The sequence below is a fragment of the Rhagoletis zephyria genome, unplaced genomic scaffold (assembly GCF_001687245.7).
Source record: "Rhagoletis zephyria isolate East Lansing unplaced genomic scaffold, Rhagoletis_zephyria_1.1 Rzeph_scaffold_00011, whole genome shotgun sequence".
Classification (NCBI taxonomy): Eukaryota; Metazoa; Arthropoda; class Insecta; order Diptera; family Tephritidae; genus Rhagoletis; species Rhagoletis zephyria.
In genome coordinates this window covers 456,317-473,324 of record NW_016157095.1, presented here as the reverse complement: position 1 = coordinate 473,324, position 17,008 = coordinate 456,317, and the positions used below count along the sequence as shown (strand labels likewise).

General features: G+C 36.6%; 1 protein-coding gene across 3 annotated transcripts in view; it reads left to right on the top strand.

Annotated features, from left to right (window-relative positions):
* robo1 (roundabout guidance receptor 1) overlaps positions 1–12,482 on the top strand; it is a 285,387-nt gene extending 272,905 nt beyond the window's left edge. Inside the window, exons 16-23 of one of the 3 annotated variants that reach the window (XR_001846813.1) lie at positions 710–862; positions 1,159–1,480; positions 3,662–3,882; positions 4,026–4,260; positions 8,187–8,367; positions 8,500–8,817; positions 8,941–11,777; positions 11,987–12,482. Coding sequence is in view for 2 of the 3 variants with exons in the window: in XM_017610117.1 (XP_017465606.1) it covers positions 710–862; positions 1,159–1,480; positions 3,662–3,882; positions 4,026–4,260; positions 8,187–8,367; positions 8,500–8,817; positions 8,941–9,649 (2,139 nt within the window). In the remaining variant the exon portion in view is untranslated. Of the gene's footprint in view, positions 1–709; positions 863–1,158; positions 1,481–3,661; positions 3,883–4,025; positions 4,261–8,186; positions 8,368–8,499; positions 8,818–8,940 lie in introns of all 3 variants that reach the window. The other 2 variants (XM_017610129.1, XM_017610117.1) reach the window with 2 other exon arrangements.
* The last annotated feature ends 4,526 nt before the right edge of the window (positions 12,483–17,008 follow it).

The following is a 17,008-nucleotide window of genomic DNA, read 5'->3' as shown; positions in this document are numbered from 1 at the left end:
TATTTAAAATAAATTCCTAAAAATTAAATGAATTTTAAAAACATATTATTCTTTTTAAAATAATGAAATCTGAAAAGTAAAATAAATGTAATAAAAATAAATAAAATTATTTTATAAAAACAAATAAAAAAAACTCCGCTGCCTCGGTTCTCTCGATTCACTTTGTTGGACCAGTGCGAGCGAAATTATAGCCATACTTATTTATCTGTATTTCTGTCAAAAGAGATTTTCATCATGACATCTAGCAAGGGAGTAGACTCTCGTGCCTGAATAAACAAAATCTTTCAAACTATCTAGCCTAATGTCTTTCAACTATCTTTGCTAGAATTGTGAAGTGAGGTGATTGTGACCAATGCTAGACTATGTGAGAATGTATCCTATTGACAAAGTAGAAATCAATTTTTATTTTGTTAAAAAAGGATTTATTTTTAAAATTTACTAGATCTGTTAACTTGTCATTGGTTAACTAAAATTATTAATTTTAAGCAGGAATGACACGATTTATACATTTGTAAGGATTTGTACATTTTGGCAGGTACAGAGTGGTGTTGTTGGGAAATTCTTGTATTAAGTTGAACTCAAATTTCTAAACAACACCACTCTGTGACTGCCAAAATGTACAAATCTGTACAAATGTAGAAATCGTATGATTTTCACTGTACTCAATATTTTTAAATTTTTAATAAATTTGTATTTCCTTCTTCTCCAGGTAACCGCTGGTAATACGTTCAAGGTGTTAGCCAATATGACACTGAATGCTACAACTACTTCAGTGTTGCTCAACAACCTCACCACCGGCGCCACCTACAATGTGCGTTTGAATTCATACACCAAAGCGGGCGAAGGGCCCTACGCGGAGCCAGTGAGTATTTGAGATAAAAGAAATACATATATCTAAGTACAAATGGAGAGCAAAAAAAAAGCGTACACAGGTTTGTTCCACGAGCTACTCAATGAAAAGAAAGAAAAATAAATAAACAATCAAATGACACTCCTTACATAATTTTCCGAGTAAATAGTTTGTGGAACCAACCTAACTTTAAAGTATATTTTTTGACACTATCTACTAAACATCTTATTTTAACTTAATTAAATTGCACTAAATTATGTATCCCCATTCTAGTTCACTCATTCATTGCTTCTTTTGAATTTTCCTAGGTCTCCTTGTTCATGGATCCCACACACCTAGTGCATCCACCACGCGCTCACCCCAGCGGCTCACATAGTGGCATCACCGGTAGTCATGGCCATCCTGGTAGCCCGGGTGCCGATGGCAGTCACTATGCTTATCATCCAGCGGGCATGCCAGACGATGCGGCCACCACAACAACACATCATAAATCATCGAATGTAGTGCATCAGACTTGGTTTATGGTATTGGTAATAGTCTTTCTGCTAGCCATATTCTTCGTCACCGTCGGTGTGATGGTATTCTTTAAGCGACGTCACAAGCTTACCAAGGAGCTTGGTCATTTGAGTGGTGAGTATAATATACAATGTTTAATTAAATTTAACCTCTTAAGACCAGCAGTGGAATTCTGACAATCGCTACACAAAATTTTCGTCGCCACTATTATCAAATTAAAAATGAGCGGGGTCTACAAGTTTACAACTTGAAAAATTAACATACGCAATGCGTAACCAGCAGAGATCGAAGATAATTATTAACCAATTCAAATGCTCGCATAATAACTCTTATCGAAGGAGACATAAAGTATCAGTCGGAGATTAACCGCAACCTTTTTAGTAGTTTTTTAGTTTATTTCAGAGAGAAACCTTTATCGATTCGAATTAAAAAGACGGTTATCTTTGTCGTTATTAGGATAACCGCCAACCCGGGTACTCGGATAAAAATAACACTACATCCGGGTACCCGTGTAAAGATAATTTAATAAATATAAGGTAACCACCGACCCGGGTACTCGGGAAAAATAACCCACTATCCGGGTCCCGACAAATATAACCCTCTATCCTGGTACCGGATAATGATAATACCAAATCCGGGTACCCAGATATAGATAACCTACTACTTGGGCAACCGGGCAAATATAACCGGTTAATAAATTACCCGGATAAAGATAACCTTCTTCCTGGGTACCCGGATAAAGATACCACTATCCGGTTATACATATATTACCCTTTACCTCTGGTATATGGAGTATGCCCATAATTACACGATGAACCAGACAGAATAGCTGACCAACTTGTCGCCATTTACAACGAAATTGAAAAATTCAATTATCGAGATATAATCTATTATGCTGGATTTCCACTAGGCATTAAATGGCAAAAATGACAAACGACAAAGTCGGGCATTAAAAAATAATCTTGTCATTACATTAAAAAAAAATAAGTTCATTAAGTTAATTTCCACTTAGCATTTTTTTTAAATGGCATACATTTTTTGTCATTTCAATGCCTAGTGGAAATTCGGCATTAGTCTTACTTTTCTACTCTATTTTTCTTCAATGCTGCAAATAACAAAATAAAACATACTTTTTAAAGTTTTCTATTGGCAGCTCCATTTATATGCGACCAATATTATTCCTCTCACTTAAAACTCGAAAACAAGCATCCGTTATAAATTAATCTCCTAGGAGATTTATTTCTTGAAATAAAATATAAATCCCAGTCAAAGACATTTATTTCTTGAAATTAAATATTAATCTCAGTGGGCAAACAAAATAATGCGGGCATTTGTATATCTATCCGAGAGAAACCTTTATGTGACTGCGTAATATGATAAGTATCCGAGAAAATTCAATATGTGTTTCGGTTAGCCCTGGTAATCAGCCAAATCTCGCGGTATGAGGAGCACTTAACTAGATGTGTCATGTTGTTAGGCGCGCCTGCTATTCTATTTGGAGATTTTTGGCGATCAAAAAAAAAAACTATAACTAATGTTGGAATCCGCCTGCTGAACATGAGCTAATGAAGATGGAATACTACTTTTTAAGACAGTTTTCCCTTTGTGGGCATACTCAAAATTTTGTTTCGATTTGTCTAATATTTTTGGAAGCTTAAGAGGCCACAGTGACCCAAAATTTTGGCAATTTGTTACACACAATTTGAAGAGGTTTAATGTCGCGGAAAGTTGGTAATCACTCAAAATTAAGTATTAAATGCGAAAATTTTAATTAGGCTTACAACAAAATTTGTACCATTTTTAACCATTATTTTCGTTATGCATACATAACTATGCGCCGTCTTTGTTAATTCCCCATAATAAATGCTACCATAAAAACCAACTCTTCCTCTTCAAAATTTTTCCTCATTAAATCGAAAAACCGCCACGCTCTTAATTATAAGAATCGTTTACGTGATACAATATGTATGAACGTATTCTCGGAGCACAGCAATTAATATCAATTTTTTATGCACGTGCATTTCTTGAAAATTAATTGCTGCCTCATCTTTACTTTACATCATTTGCATTCGCAATTGTGTTAAATTCCATACTCTTCTTTGCCGTCGCATTTAAAATATAAAAATAAGCAGAAAATAAAAATTAACGAATCACCGAAAATCTTTTTTTTTTGCACGACGTTCGCATTTCATCACCCAATTTTCTTTTTTGCTTTCCTTCTTGCAATATTCTTCTGCGTTGCTGCTGCTTTTTCGCCTTTCATTATCCCATCTCTACTCGCAACCAAAACTGCAGTAGTCAGTGCCAACGAAATCACTGCGCTTAATATTAATGGCAAGGATAGCCTGTGGATTGACCGTGGCTGGCGTACCACCGACACCGACAAAGATTCCGGCTTGAGTGAGACGAAACTGCTGTCGAATGCGAACAGTCAATCCAACTACACTTCAGATGGCGGCACCGACTATGCGGAAGTGGATACGCGCAACATGAGCACCTTCTACAATTGTCGAAAGGTAAGTGTGAAAAGAATCACTGGCGTGGAAGGAAAAATGTTAAAAAAATATTTAAATTATGCTAAAAGTGAAAATATGTCGAGAAATTGTATTTCAATGTATTTTTCTTTTTATTTTTTTCGCCCCCTTTTTATGCGGACCAGAGCCCCGAGAATCCAACGCCATACGCCACAACAATGATTGTTGGCGCTTCTTCGACGGAGACCACCTGCATGAAGACCTCCTCATCAAGCACCGATCAGGATTCCGGCACCCACTCGCCGAACTCAGATGGCAATACGCCACAATGTGTTGCTGGCGGCGTGGGCGTTGGCGTTACTGCAGCTGGTATGCCACCAGTGAACAGTGCCAAGCACAGCTACCATCCTTATCCAGCAGGTTTGTGGAAATACGAGTGGTTGCTTTTAAAGTTTTTTTTTTTATTTTTACTAAATTTAATTTGTTATCTTAAATAGACTTAGTAATTCGTATTATTTTATGAGACATATATCGTTATGCTAAATATTATCATTTCATGCTTCGTTGTTGTATGCTACTAACGAAATTTCATTTCCAGCCTACCTTTCCTTAGTGATTTACCGATTTGGTTTTCCTAGTTTCTTGCTATTGCTTTTTAATTATAACGGAATTTACTAAGTAATACACTATGGTATATGGATGACAAAAGGCGCGACTACTAACATCGGGCGCCCAAAATGCATGCTTTGTACTGCTACATGCACAAAATTGTCCTTCATTAAATTTTATGAAATTTTTGCATATGCACTTCTCAATTGCCATGTAGTAAAAGTTCCTTAAGTTCTAATTTGATGGCAGTTCAAAGAATATTTGGCCTAGTCTGAAGCATCCTCTGGACAATTGATTTCGACCAGAGACCATACCGAGTATACATACTTTCCCTATTTTGAGCTAGAAATTAAATTTTTTTGCTTTTTAAGGTAAACAATCGGTAGTTCCCTGTTTACTTGTTCATAAAGGTAGAAGTTGAGATCTCAATATAATTTATTAGGATAACCTAAACCAGGTCCTACTAAGTGGTAGTACACATCTTTAACCAATCCTTCATAGACCTTAATATCATCATACAGACCAACCATTTCAGGCATTGATTCTTACTTCTAGATGTAGGTTCATAAAGCGTGGAACACAAGACGATGACCTTGATAAAAGTATATCCTCTATTACGGCTGTATACATTCTAAAGGGGTATTGGGCGAATGAAATATTCTCATTACCATATGCTTTCAGAAATTTTGTTTATTTTGGTGATAGAAAAGTTTGGTACATTTTGCTAAACATCTCTGTTGTTTGCATGCAATAAAGATATTCCTTTATTCCTTGTTTTTTTTTTTGTAATTTGATTCAAAGCAGCATTTTACTGCATTTAATTACTTGCGCTCTAAGTCCACAATTTTCTTAAATTAAATTTTTCTACCTTTATTTCGATTCGTAATTGATTCACATACATATGTAGATATTAAACTCTCCAGATGAGCACATAAATATGTATGTGCGTAATTTAAACATATCAGTATGTTTGTAAATACAATAAAAGGCAGGAGATAAATCTGGCTATGCTTCTTGTTTGGCCTTGTTAAATCAAAAATATTCCATTTCGTGCCTTTCATTGATATCCTTTTAGCAATAAGCGCATAGTTGCAGCAAATGTGTAGGTACATATGTGCGCGTACGTTGTATGTGCTTTTTATCCGATTTAGCTAAAGATTGCTATCAATTTTCGCTTCGTTCCATTTTTGACTACCAGAGCCATGCTTCTGCTTTCAAACTTTTTTTTTTGTTCCCTAACTTGCATTTTTGTGTAGCTTTGCTTCTTACACAGACACATTCATAGACTGCCATTGGCTTTGTAAAAATGCTTTTGTTTTCGCACTCGATTAGATTTGCTTAAAGAGATTTCGACATTTTTTGGTTTTCATCTGATATCCTTGATATCCTTTATTTCGTCTATGTTGAACACTTTTTGTTCTAACTTTACTTGCTTTTACATTCAATTGTTGGTAGTTACAAATGTAAAATATACGTATGTATATATGTTTATCTACTATTGCCCTGCAATACTCCTGCCAACCAGCCTGCTATTGCCACTGATTGCTATTGACAGCTGCTCGATTGGGGGACTGCCACATTTTATTCATCTGATTGCATTGTAATTTCAACCCCTGCAGCTAGGATCTGAACTCTTACTGCTTTGTTATACGAGCATTACTTTTTTTTTTCTACTCCGCATTTCTGCTTCTACGTCATAGTTGTTTGGCCTATCTGGCCGCCAGTATTATTTCTTTCGTGATTTGTTCAGTTTATCCTTCGCTAAGTTGGCAGTATTTGCAAAATTAAAAATTCAATTACTTGCGGCAAAACTTCTCTCGCCTCCTGCTTTTTTGCTCCTTTGATTTCATTCTGCATTTGGCCTTTGAAGTGTTTCCTGTTTCCAAGTGTTGGATAAGTAACTCGACGTAGCTAAATATGTGCGTGATGCGGTATGCTATGTGGCATGTGGGGGGAATAAGAAATACTTAAATGCATACTTATACTGCCGCCAGCCGATGGCAGCTTTACGCTTTGCGGCAGCATTTAAGTTGCTCTAGATTTGCAGCTGATAAATTGCGGTAATGCGGCATTAGTTATCTGCACTTCAGCGGCAAATTGTTTTTCCTTCTGTAAAGTCGGCAGCGCTTAGCCTGCAGGCAGAAAAAGCTAATTTAAAGGAGTCATAGCATCCGGTTTACATAAATATTTTATTAATGTTGATTTGCATTTAATGATCGTGTATATGTAGATACTCGTATGTATGAGTGTATGCAGGTACAAAAAAATAGTCCCTTACCTTTTTTGGGGGAATAAGTAATTAATGATTTTGTATGGAAAATAATTTACGCCCATCTATTTGAATAAAATAAACGTACATACTTAGATATCAACCAATACTTCCCATATACCAAACGAAAGGAAAAAACTTGAGTTTTTGATTAAAGAAAACAAAAACAAAATGGTTTTCGATTACACGATAATATTTCTAGTACTCCAAAGAACATGCATATATGCCGAAAATGTAAGTTATATCTGCAAATCACAAGTTGGTGGAGCGCTTTAAAGGCTCAAAACAGACCCAAAATAAGCCAATATTTACCGTTGTTTCTACGACAGAAACCGAATTGATTACTTACAATAATGACTCTGTTGATAGTTTGGCATTTTATCAATGAAACGCCATACTTTTCTTTGAAATCGCTTCACTAGCGACAACATTTAAGCATAGCCTCCAAATCGGAACGTAAGACGTATTCTACGTCAAAATTGTAGTCACGTATTAGTTCCTAAGCAGAAGATTTTCTGATAAGTAATTTTGTACCTCATAAACAAACTACAAAAACAAAAAATCTAAACACACAAAGTAATCAATATACTCACGAAACTGTGGGCCAAATATAGCTGAACTGCGTTTTTAGTTTTTCTTTTTGGCATAATAAAATTTTTAAAGGACTTTGTAGTTTCAAAGATATGATCAATTCCAAAAATTATTTCAAAAATTCAGTGCAATATAGAATAAAAATATGGGTACCAAATGGAAAAGAAAATTATACGGAATTAAGGAAAAAATATTGGTTAGCAAGGATGAATAAGTTTCGGAAATTCCCTTTTAATTAATTTTATTTTTTTTTAATCTAATAAAGTAAGAAGGATAAATTTCGAGGATGTGGTCGAAAATAATTATCGTAGCATTTCAAGGATACTGAAGGATAAAATTTTAAAAGGACTTTTTCAAAACCTAATCGTCCTTATGCCTAGCCGGCTTTAATTCTACAGAATTTTTTCTTTAATTTGATACCCATACCGGTTTTCTACATTGCAACGGATTTAATTTTTTTTTTTGAAGAATCAAATTTTTTAAATTTCAAAATCCTTAAAAAATCTGACGTCTGAGAGAAAAACTAGAAACGCATGTACTCTATATTTGGCTCACAGTTTTGCGAATGTATTGATTTTTTTTGCGTGTAAAATTTACTATTGCACGGTGTAATCATTCAGTTTTTACGAAGATACAATGATCAAAATACATATAATTAATTTTGTTTGCTTTTTTGTTTTAATTGTCAAAATTTATGTATGAATGTTTGCATATAAGCGAAGTATTAATTGCCATTTAAAATGTTCTCTACAATTTCATGTCCTCTCCAACTTCCGGCTCCTCACATATACTTTGCGCTGAAAAAATCATTTGATGTTCTATGTCGTTATTGCTGTTGTCTTATTAACTTGCAAAAAAAAAACTATTTAAATAACAGAGCAATTTAATTGGTCAGAATTCTTGCCACCACCACCGGAGCATCCACCACCGCTACCCAGCGGTTGCAGCGGCGGCGGCGGAGGTAACGGCGCAGTAGGCGTCATATATGCGCCTGGCTCACCACAGTCTTCGCGTAAAAGCTCCAAGAGCGGTGGTTCCGGTGTGTCCACACATCAAAGGTGAGTTGCAAACTGCTTTGATTTTCTTAAACCTTGCAGGAAGCAGCCTTCTTGATTAATTACTGCTAAACTATACGTTAATTTCATTTTAATTAAATAAGAATTGCATTTTACTTCTCCTCGCTCCTCCAGCGCTTTGAATTCATCCATACACAGCAGCTCCTCGGGCGGTTTCTCGACGTGGGGTATGGCACCACAGTGCGTTGCCTCGCGGCCAACAGAGAATTACTACAACAACCCTTTGCCCTGCGTGGGCGGCGCACAGAATCGCTACCAAATTACACCGACCGGCCAACATCCTCCACCACTACCGCCATACTTTCCACCTGGCGCCGCAGGCACCGCACAATTACCGCCACGCAACATACATATCCACTACCCGGCGCCCAGACACGCAATGAGCGAGTATCAGCCGTCGGGCACGCACAATTCCCGCTGTTCCAATAGCCGGTAAGTACCCATACAACGGCGTAGGCCAATTACTTTGCTCTTCTGTTGTTGCAATGGTGCAACCAAATTACTGTACGCACTGCAATTGTAATTTAATATTCGCTCTTCTCTTTTTGGTTGCAGCGCCTGCAATAGCTGTGATGCGCTCGCTTCGCCACTCCAGCCACTGCCACCACCCGGTGACGGTTGGTACCAACCCCTGCAGGCGCATCTGCCACCCAATGCCGGTGGCGCCAACCCAATCTATCAATGTTCCTCCGAGTGTTCTGACCATTCGCGGCACTCACATTCGCACACGCATACGCACAACCATCCGCACGCACACCAACAGCACCATCAACATATGCACGCGCATCAGCATCACACGCATGCAGCAGCAGCGGCGGCAGCGGCCGCGCACGCGGGCAACGGCAATGACACCATGCGCTCAGAAAGCAGCCAAGACGGCGGCAAAGGCAACTACCGCTGCCAAAAGCAAACCGGTGCCGGTGGCGGGGGTAGCGGCAATAGTAATGGTGGTTATGCGGATATCAACGAGTGCGCAGAGCGTGAACACATGTTGAAAGGCAACGGCAGCGGCGGCGGCAATGGCAACACAAGCACGCTAGGCGGCAGCTCGTCCTGCGGCTATGAGGTGCTTGGCGATCATCGCAATTGCAGCGACTGCTGCAACAGCTCACGCGAAGGCGACACCTGTTCCTGCAGCGAAGGCTCTTGTCTGTATGCGGAGGCGGGCGAACCCGGCATGCTGCCAAGCAGCGCGCATCTAGGCGTTGGCGGTGGTAGTGGCGTCGTAGCTGCAGGCAAGCTGGTGACGCAACAAGGCAATTGATATGCGGCCGGCGTAAGTGATGTGGTGATGTACTTTTAGTGGTTGCCGACGGTGCAGCTGCCAATGTACGACTATGCCACAGGCGAAGGTGGCCGCGTCGGCGACAATTGTGGTAGCGGCAGCAGCAGCATCGGTGCGGCGCTAATTTGTGAGTAGTCTATGTATGTATGTACATAAGTTAAACTAGTTAAGCTCTATGCTTATTTGACTAAAGTAACTAGTGAAGTATGTTGGTATGTATATTTAAGCTAAGTACGCGTTTTTGTCAAGGCGCAAACACGAATGTACATACGCATGTAAGGATATGGTTGTGTAGACATATGTACATATGTATTTGTAAGGGCGGCGCATGTCCGCAAACATAGCGAGAAAAACGTGGATAACTAAAATGAAAAAAACACACAAATCGAACAAAGACCTCGAAGCAGTACTGGCTACTGACCGACCGACAAATTTGCATTTTTCTGCTTTCTGGTGGCATTAATTTTCCTTAGCATATACACAGGCGCATCACGCAATGGCTACTTGATTAAAGTTATTTCGTAATTTACTTGGAGCTGTTTAGTGTTATTCGAAAGTTTTTAACATAAATGTGTATGTACCACAATTTCGAATATCTTTCTTTGTATTCCTTATGAGCGCAGACATTTCGCGTAGACTGAACTAACCACCTTACATCACTAAGCATGGCGCTCCACTTAAACTTCGATTTATTAAGTCTTCCTGTGATTTTAAGTAACTTCTTCGCGTCACTGGCGTAGCAGAACACGAGTGGAAAAGGACTCTCTTGCTTGCTTAACCAGAGCTATTTTAGCATACCACGCGTCTGTTTAAAAAATGGCTACGCTTCAGCAGCGACTCCTTGCCACAATTCAACTTAAGTGGATAACAATTTTCGTTTTTCATTGGAATGCAAATAGGTGTTACACACTCACTCAAACAAAAGCATACAATGTGTACAAACATATATATGTACATATCTATAAGTAATTGCATTTAACCATTTCGACTTAGCCGATACTACTCAGACTGTCGTATAAATGGTACCAGTGTACCGTTGTTCATTCTTCAAGTCACCCTAAACCAGTATTCCTTCAAAAAAAAGCGCACATACACCCATACATATGTAATTTTACGTGCATTCACAGAAGCTCTCCAAGGACTTCAGCATGTCTTAGGTCCTTTCAAGTAGATATGCAAAGCGAAATTTCGTCATTGGTTTAACACGCGATTTGCAATATGTATACTATAAATGACGTTCCCTACTTCTGAATTGCTTATTTTCCTTGAAGAATCGCGTTTCTACATTCATTAGTTATTCCGCTTTGAATGGCAACAAGCGGTTTTGCTGCAAGCGATCATAGTGCTGGCATAAATCTATGGCAATGGTCGCATAAAAGCGAAGCTTATGTGCCAATAAATTACTTAATCGGTTGATAAATGATTGCCTACGATTGAAGGGCGCTGGAGGAACTAATGATAGCTTAAATGCAGTTTTAATAATAGGCGCAACTTTTGTGAGTACTTATTTTGGCAGCTTTAAACCACTACTTCTTGAATTTTAAGGTTTAAATGTTATAATTTAAGTATTTATGAGTAAGACTGGGAAAAATACTCCGTATTTTATTTGAAAAATTCAAATAACATGTTATTGTAGAATTTGTTCATATTTACATACATATGGTCCTCTGTAATAACGATACAATTCAAAATTCAAAAAAATAAAGACCCTTAGTACTGTTAAGTGGCTCTTGTCACTAATCCTTGTCCAATCCATTTTCATACCTTACTAAAGTGAGCAGTAAGGATTTCTAAAGAAAGTACTAAAGATTAGACATGGGCCCAACAAAGATTAGTGACCTGATCCACTTAAAGTAGTAAGCGTTTTTATTTTTTAAATTTTGAATTGTGTCGTTATTACACAGGACCATCGATATGTATGTATAGTTATATAGTCCGACTTGTGGCGTTCTTGGCTGTCTCACCTGCTATTGCATTACGCTCTATTTCCGTGTGGCCGGGCACCCAATAGATATGTGGCCTTCTGTCGGCGGCTAGCCTGTCAATGGATGTTTATGGATGATGTACTATATGTGGTAAATGCCTTAATTGCCGCCTGATTGTCTACGTTTAGGTTTACTTTTGAATTGATTGTACTTTCGGGGTAGGCTTCCTCTGCTACTATCCTCATTGCGAAAACCTCTGCTTGAAAAATGCTTCAATGGTCAGATAACCTTACTGCCTGCCGAACGTTCAGTTTCCGGCAGTAAATCCCGGCAACCACTTCCGTTACCATTTTAGAGTCTTCCGTGAAAAGGTTTGGGGATCTACGGCTAGGTTTCATTCCTTTTCGTCATCCCTCCTCCTCAATCGTTGCGCGAAGCGTTCGCTCCCACATAAAGCATACTGCCTGTGATTCCGGCCCCAATTGAGCTTTTGTGCTCAAAAGTTCTGAAATGGAATTCCCCTAATCTGCCTGCGAATTGAATAGCACTCTTTTCCGCGAATAGGTCAGTGGGCGGTAAACTGAGAATTTTTTCAAGAGCAGCCATGCTGCGATGCGCTTAACCTTCTCCCTTGGCCCGAGGTATGAGGACTTTTTTGCGGTCTTCCATCACTCTAAAACGCTTTATAACTCGGAAAAATAGAAAAATAGTCATCCACATTTAATATGTGCCTTGTCCTTAAAATATCTACAACAATGGCTATACTTAGCTTGGCAGCGATACTACGTGACCCACTCGGGTCGACGCGTGTATATTCGAAGACCACCCTCCCCCTACAGTTTTCACGTAGTAATTCATAAATATGGTTTTGAATCATTTCTTGCTAACAAAAAGTTAACAACAATTTATTTGGCTTATATGTATTTGTCTGTATTAATACGGCGCTTGCTACGTGACGGCAATGGTGCATTCATACCTATACAGACTAAATATCTGTTTAAATCCAACTTTGTTCGAAATAGAGAAGCTTCTTATAGTAACGAGTAGATCTACAATTGAGAAACTACTTAGGATATCAAATTAGAGAAAAATGCGAAAAAAACTTAGTCCATTTCAAATATTGTCATTCTAAAAAGAAATTAGAAATATTCCTTAAATTCTTTACTCGACGGAGAATGGGAGCGCAATTCGTAACCGAAAGCGTAGGGGAAAAACGACATTAAATTTTTTTCCATTTGCCTTCTCAAACTCGGTCTGAAAATTAATTTTTGAAAAATGCAGCTTATGGTAAATTGAAAACAAAACCGATGCGACTGTCTGAATTTTTTCATTGCATTAATTTTTAAATATCCAAAAAAGACTTAACACATGCCAAACATGTACTAGGGTACCCCATAAGTACACTTTTTTTGAAATGTGAAGCGCCTTAGTTGCAGAAAGTTAATAATCGAAATTATAATTAAAATGCCAAAAAATAATTTCAGTTTGGTTGATATCTTATGGTTTCATTCAAGGTATGAAAATCTGCTTAGAGAAAACAATCATTATACGATCTATAAAGTTGTATGTATGGATCGAAGTCGTGTGTTCTTAATAATATTTTCCCAATACCCTTCCCAGTTAAATTTCCTAAGTTTTTTTTTTTAGGATTTTTATTTTAAAAAGAACTTAGCCTTGTAGGTGGGTAAGCGAAAAAAAAGTAGTAACCCGAAGCGAAAGCCAGCATTCCGTGTTTGGACCTGCGTTGGCACCATTACCTTTCACTCAATTCACATATGGCGAATGTTCAAGTACTCAAACTATATTGCTGAAAAGTCAAAAGAAGTGGTTCAGACGGTCTTACGTCACAACTATTTTTTCTGCCATCCTGAAAATATTTTGTTGGCAATGGTTGTACATGATCGAGTTGATATCAGGAAAGCAGCCTTCGGGCGGATCCTGTGGTTGCAAGTGAACTTGAGATTGAGAAACCTTTGCACGTAGCTTAAGAGGGCTACATTTTAAAGAAGCCTAAATCGAGGGCTGAAATGCCTTCTCATTAAAAAAAAAACAACCTAACTTCAAAGTCAATGCATGAAGAAACTTAAGATGTTCGACATTGTAAAGGGTTTACGTAATATTTTGAGCGTTGCTAGAGGCCAACAAACAAGCATAAGCCAAGAAATATTTGGTAATCAGTTTTTTTAAGAATATTTAAAGAAATTTCGCCTATCTGGAACATCTGGAAACTCTCTCAAAAAGATAATACGCGGCTTTCCGCGGCTAAAACCGTTGGCGGAACCACAAGATATCAACCAAATTGAAGATTTTTTTCTGCATTTTAACTAAAATGTCAAATGTTAACCTTCTGCAACTACACTGAGGGAAATAATGCATAGTAAAAATGAATACTTTATATTTGATTATCTTTTAAAAATGTTCGTATTTAAAACTAATATTTTCTTATCAAAATTAATTAAGAGTATGTACACTCTAAAAAAAATTGTGTAAATTCCCTAGCCAAAAAGGCAGGTTACTAATTTCCTACCTTATTATTCGCGAATGTACATGCTCGATTATTCAACGAATAGTTTGTTTAAATTTCGGACTTTTTAGAGTGTAATATAGCTGCTGTAGTGTGCATACATTTACTACGAACATGTGTACACGCTACAAAATACACATCTGCTGTTTGATTTCACCCGTAGAATTGTGTGAACAAAAAGGATTTTTACACACGAAAATGCTTAAACGAGAAAAATACATATTCATCGTGTAAATTTACCAAAAATTTGAAAAAATAAACAAAAATATACTCGATTTATAATCGCATTTTTAAACAGATTTTTTAGAGTGTATATGTAAGTGTACATTTATGTACCAAACATGCAGAGCGGTGACAACACACATCCATACACTTGTGGAAAGCTGATTAAGTCAAGTGACATTCTGACTAAGTTTGGCTATTTTTCTTTTGTTTGTTTAATGTTTATATTTTTTTTATAAGTCTAGCACTTTACCTAACCAGCGCCACATAAATTCACCTTCAACTACGCTACTGATTGGTTTTAATACTTATTCCCTTAGTGTACGGCGCTTCACATTTAAAAAAAAAAGTATATTTATGGGGTACCCTAATATGTACATACAGCTGACAATACGCCATGATTATGCTACATGACAACAACTATTGCATTTATTTCTTACGTACATACATCCATACGTACACATGTATATAGAAATACATTTGTATTTATATGTTATAAATAGGTTTATCTAATAAACAGCAAACTAAACTGCCATTTTCCACACAAAGCATCAATAATTTTGCCAACACATAAAAACCGTTTTAACACAAATTACATATGTAATGTAAAAAATTTGTAAAATAAGAAAGGCTAAATTAAATATATAATATTTGTAATCAAAAACGCTGCAAAGCAAGATAAATTAACTGTTGGTATTCATATGCGAAAGCGATGCTAAAATAAATACATATATCAAAGTGAGTTAAATCGCATCGGATGCCAGGCCATTGAATAACACAAATGCGAAGAACAAAGCACAGGGTAATAAAATTAAAATTACTTTAAAATTAATTACACATGTGTGTGTGTGTTTATAGGCTAACTAAGAACAACAATTTGACAAGACATTTCGAAACTCATATACGTACCGAAACTTAGTGAATAACAAACTAAAAAAGATGCAAAATAAAAACAATATTTATAAAAAACTAAATAAAAAATAACGAGAAACAAAAGTGTCATAAGAAAATGCAGAAGAAAAGAAGAAAATTCATGTTAAATGTTTAAGTGCTCATTATTTAGATTTCTACGCCAACATCTTTGTGTGAAAAAATATCTATTTACATTCATAAATGAAGAATTAAATGTGGGATTTTTACTGATTTTTAACTGCAGGTTGCATGTAAAGCATTTTTCCTAGTTATTAATCTGTCTTTATTGCCATGGGAAATGCAGGTTTTAGCATTTTCCATGACGTGGCTGTATTTTCCATTCAATCTTTTTTGTGACGAACTTGTAAATATATAAATTTCAAAAAAAATAAAAATTTAAAAATTAACGCATACAATGACGAATGGTTAGTGGCTAAAACAATTATAAATGTAACTATATATGTACATATAACTCAAATAAAAACTGCCCAGATTTACATTCATATGTAGTGTTAATTATGAAATTGGCGGCTTTCATTGGCATTTCCTGTTTTTTTTGTTAAGCATACATACATACATACTGTGAGGGCAAAAAATTTACTCAGAAAGCTAGAATGTGAAACAAAAATATTTTGATAATAATTCCAGCTATTTTTAAGATTTAATTTCACCTTTCGCTCACTCACTTTTATCCGCTTGATTTACACTCTTTAAAAGCGACCACTCGCCCGTGTAAGGACATAATATTGAACTTTTTTTTAATAATATTTTTTTTATTTTATAATTTTTACTAAAAAAATGTACCTGTGATATTACATATTTCATTACAATCAAAAGAGTTGTAATTTCATTTTTAAACGAGTACGAATTCTACATATTATGGCGCAAAACATAGAAGTAATCATAAAAAACGCAAACTAGAAGAATTAAGTGAAAAAGTTAAAGAAAAACTATAATAAGCACACCATAACTAAGTAATGAAAAAGGACTTAATTACATACTTACAGTGACGAGCAATACTGTAACATGGCTTAACACTTTTTGTTTCAGCCACCGCTATATTTCCAAGTTCTAACGACTTTCATCCTTTTGTTGTATATTCTTGTTGGTACATCCCTACTCCCTCTCTCATAATGTTTTGAAGTCAATACAACAACAATAAAAACCCCAGCAGACAAAACTGTAAATTAAGGCAGATGTTACAGGTTTGCACTCACTCTCAGTTTTGCATTTGACAGTTATCTTTTACTTTTTTGGAAGTCAGATGACCTTTTTTCGATATTGTAATTTATTAAAGAAGTGATCACTGTAAATAACATAGTTAATCAGGAACCATAAATGTAAATAATAGATTTACTGCGGAAAGGCGGAACCGCACGAACAGTGGCAAAAAATTTTGAAATTTGCTACTTGAAAATGTTAAGACTTAGAAAAAATATAGCCTAAAGTGTTCCCAAGGACAAAGGAAGTCTGTTAAAAAATATTACGGTACGATATCTTGTGAACTTAGAAGCAAGTAGCGATGCAGCCACTATTACAGAAGCGCTTAAGGTATTAAACTTTAATGCAAATCAATAGACAGCGAGGCGAAGAATTGCCAACTTGAGCGCAAAGGCATCATGAAGAAGAAAAATCAAATTCAATCAAAACACATGTGCGAGTGTGGCAGCATTTTGTTGCATCGCACGAAAACCGGACCGTTGCCTATTGGGATATGTAAGGGCGTTCAGAATGCAATAAAAAAACATATTTTTA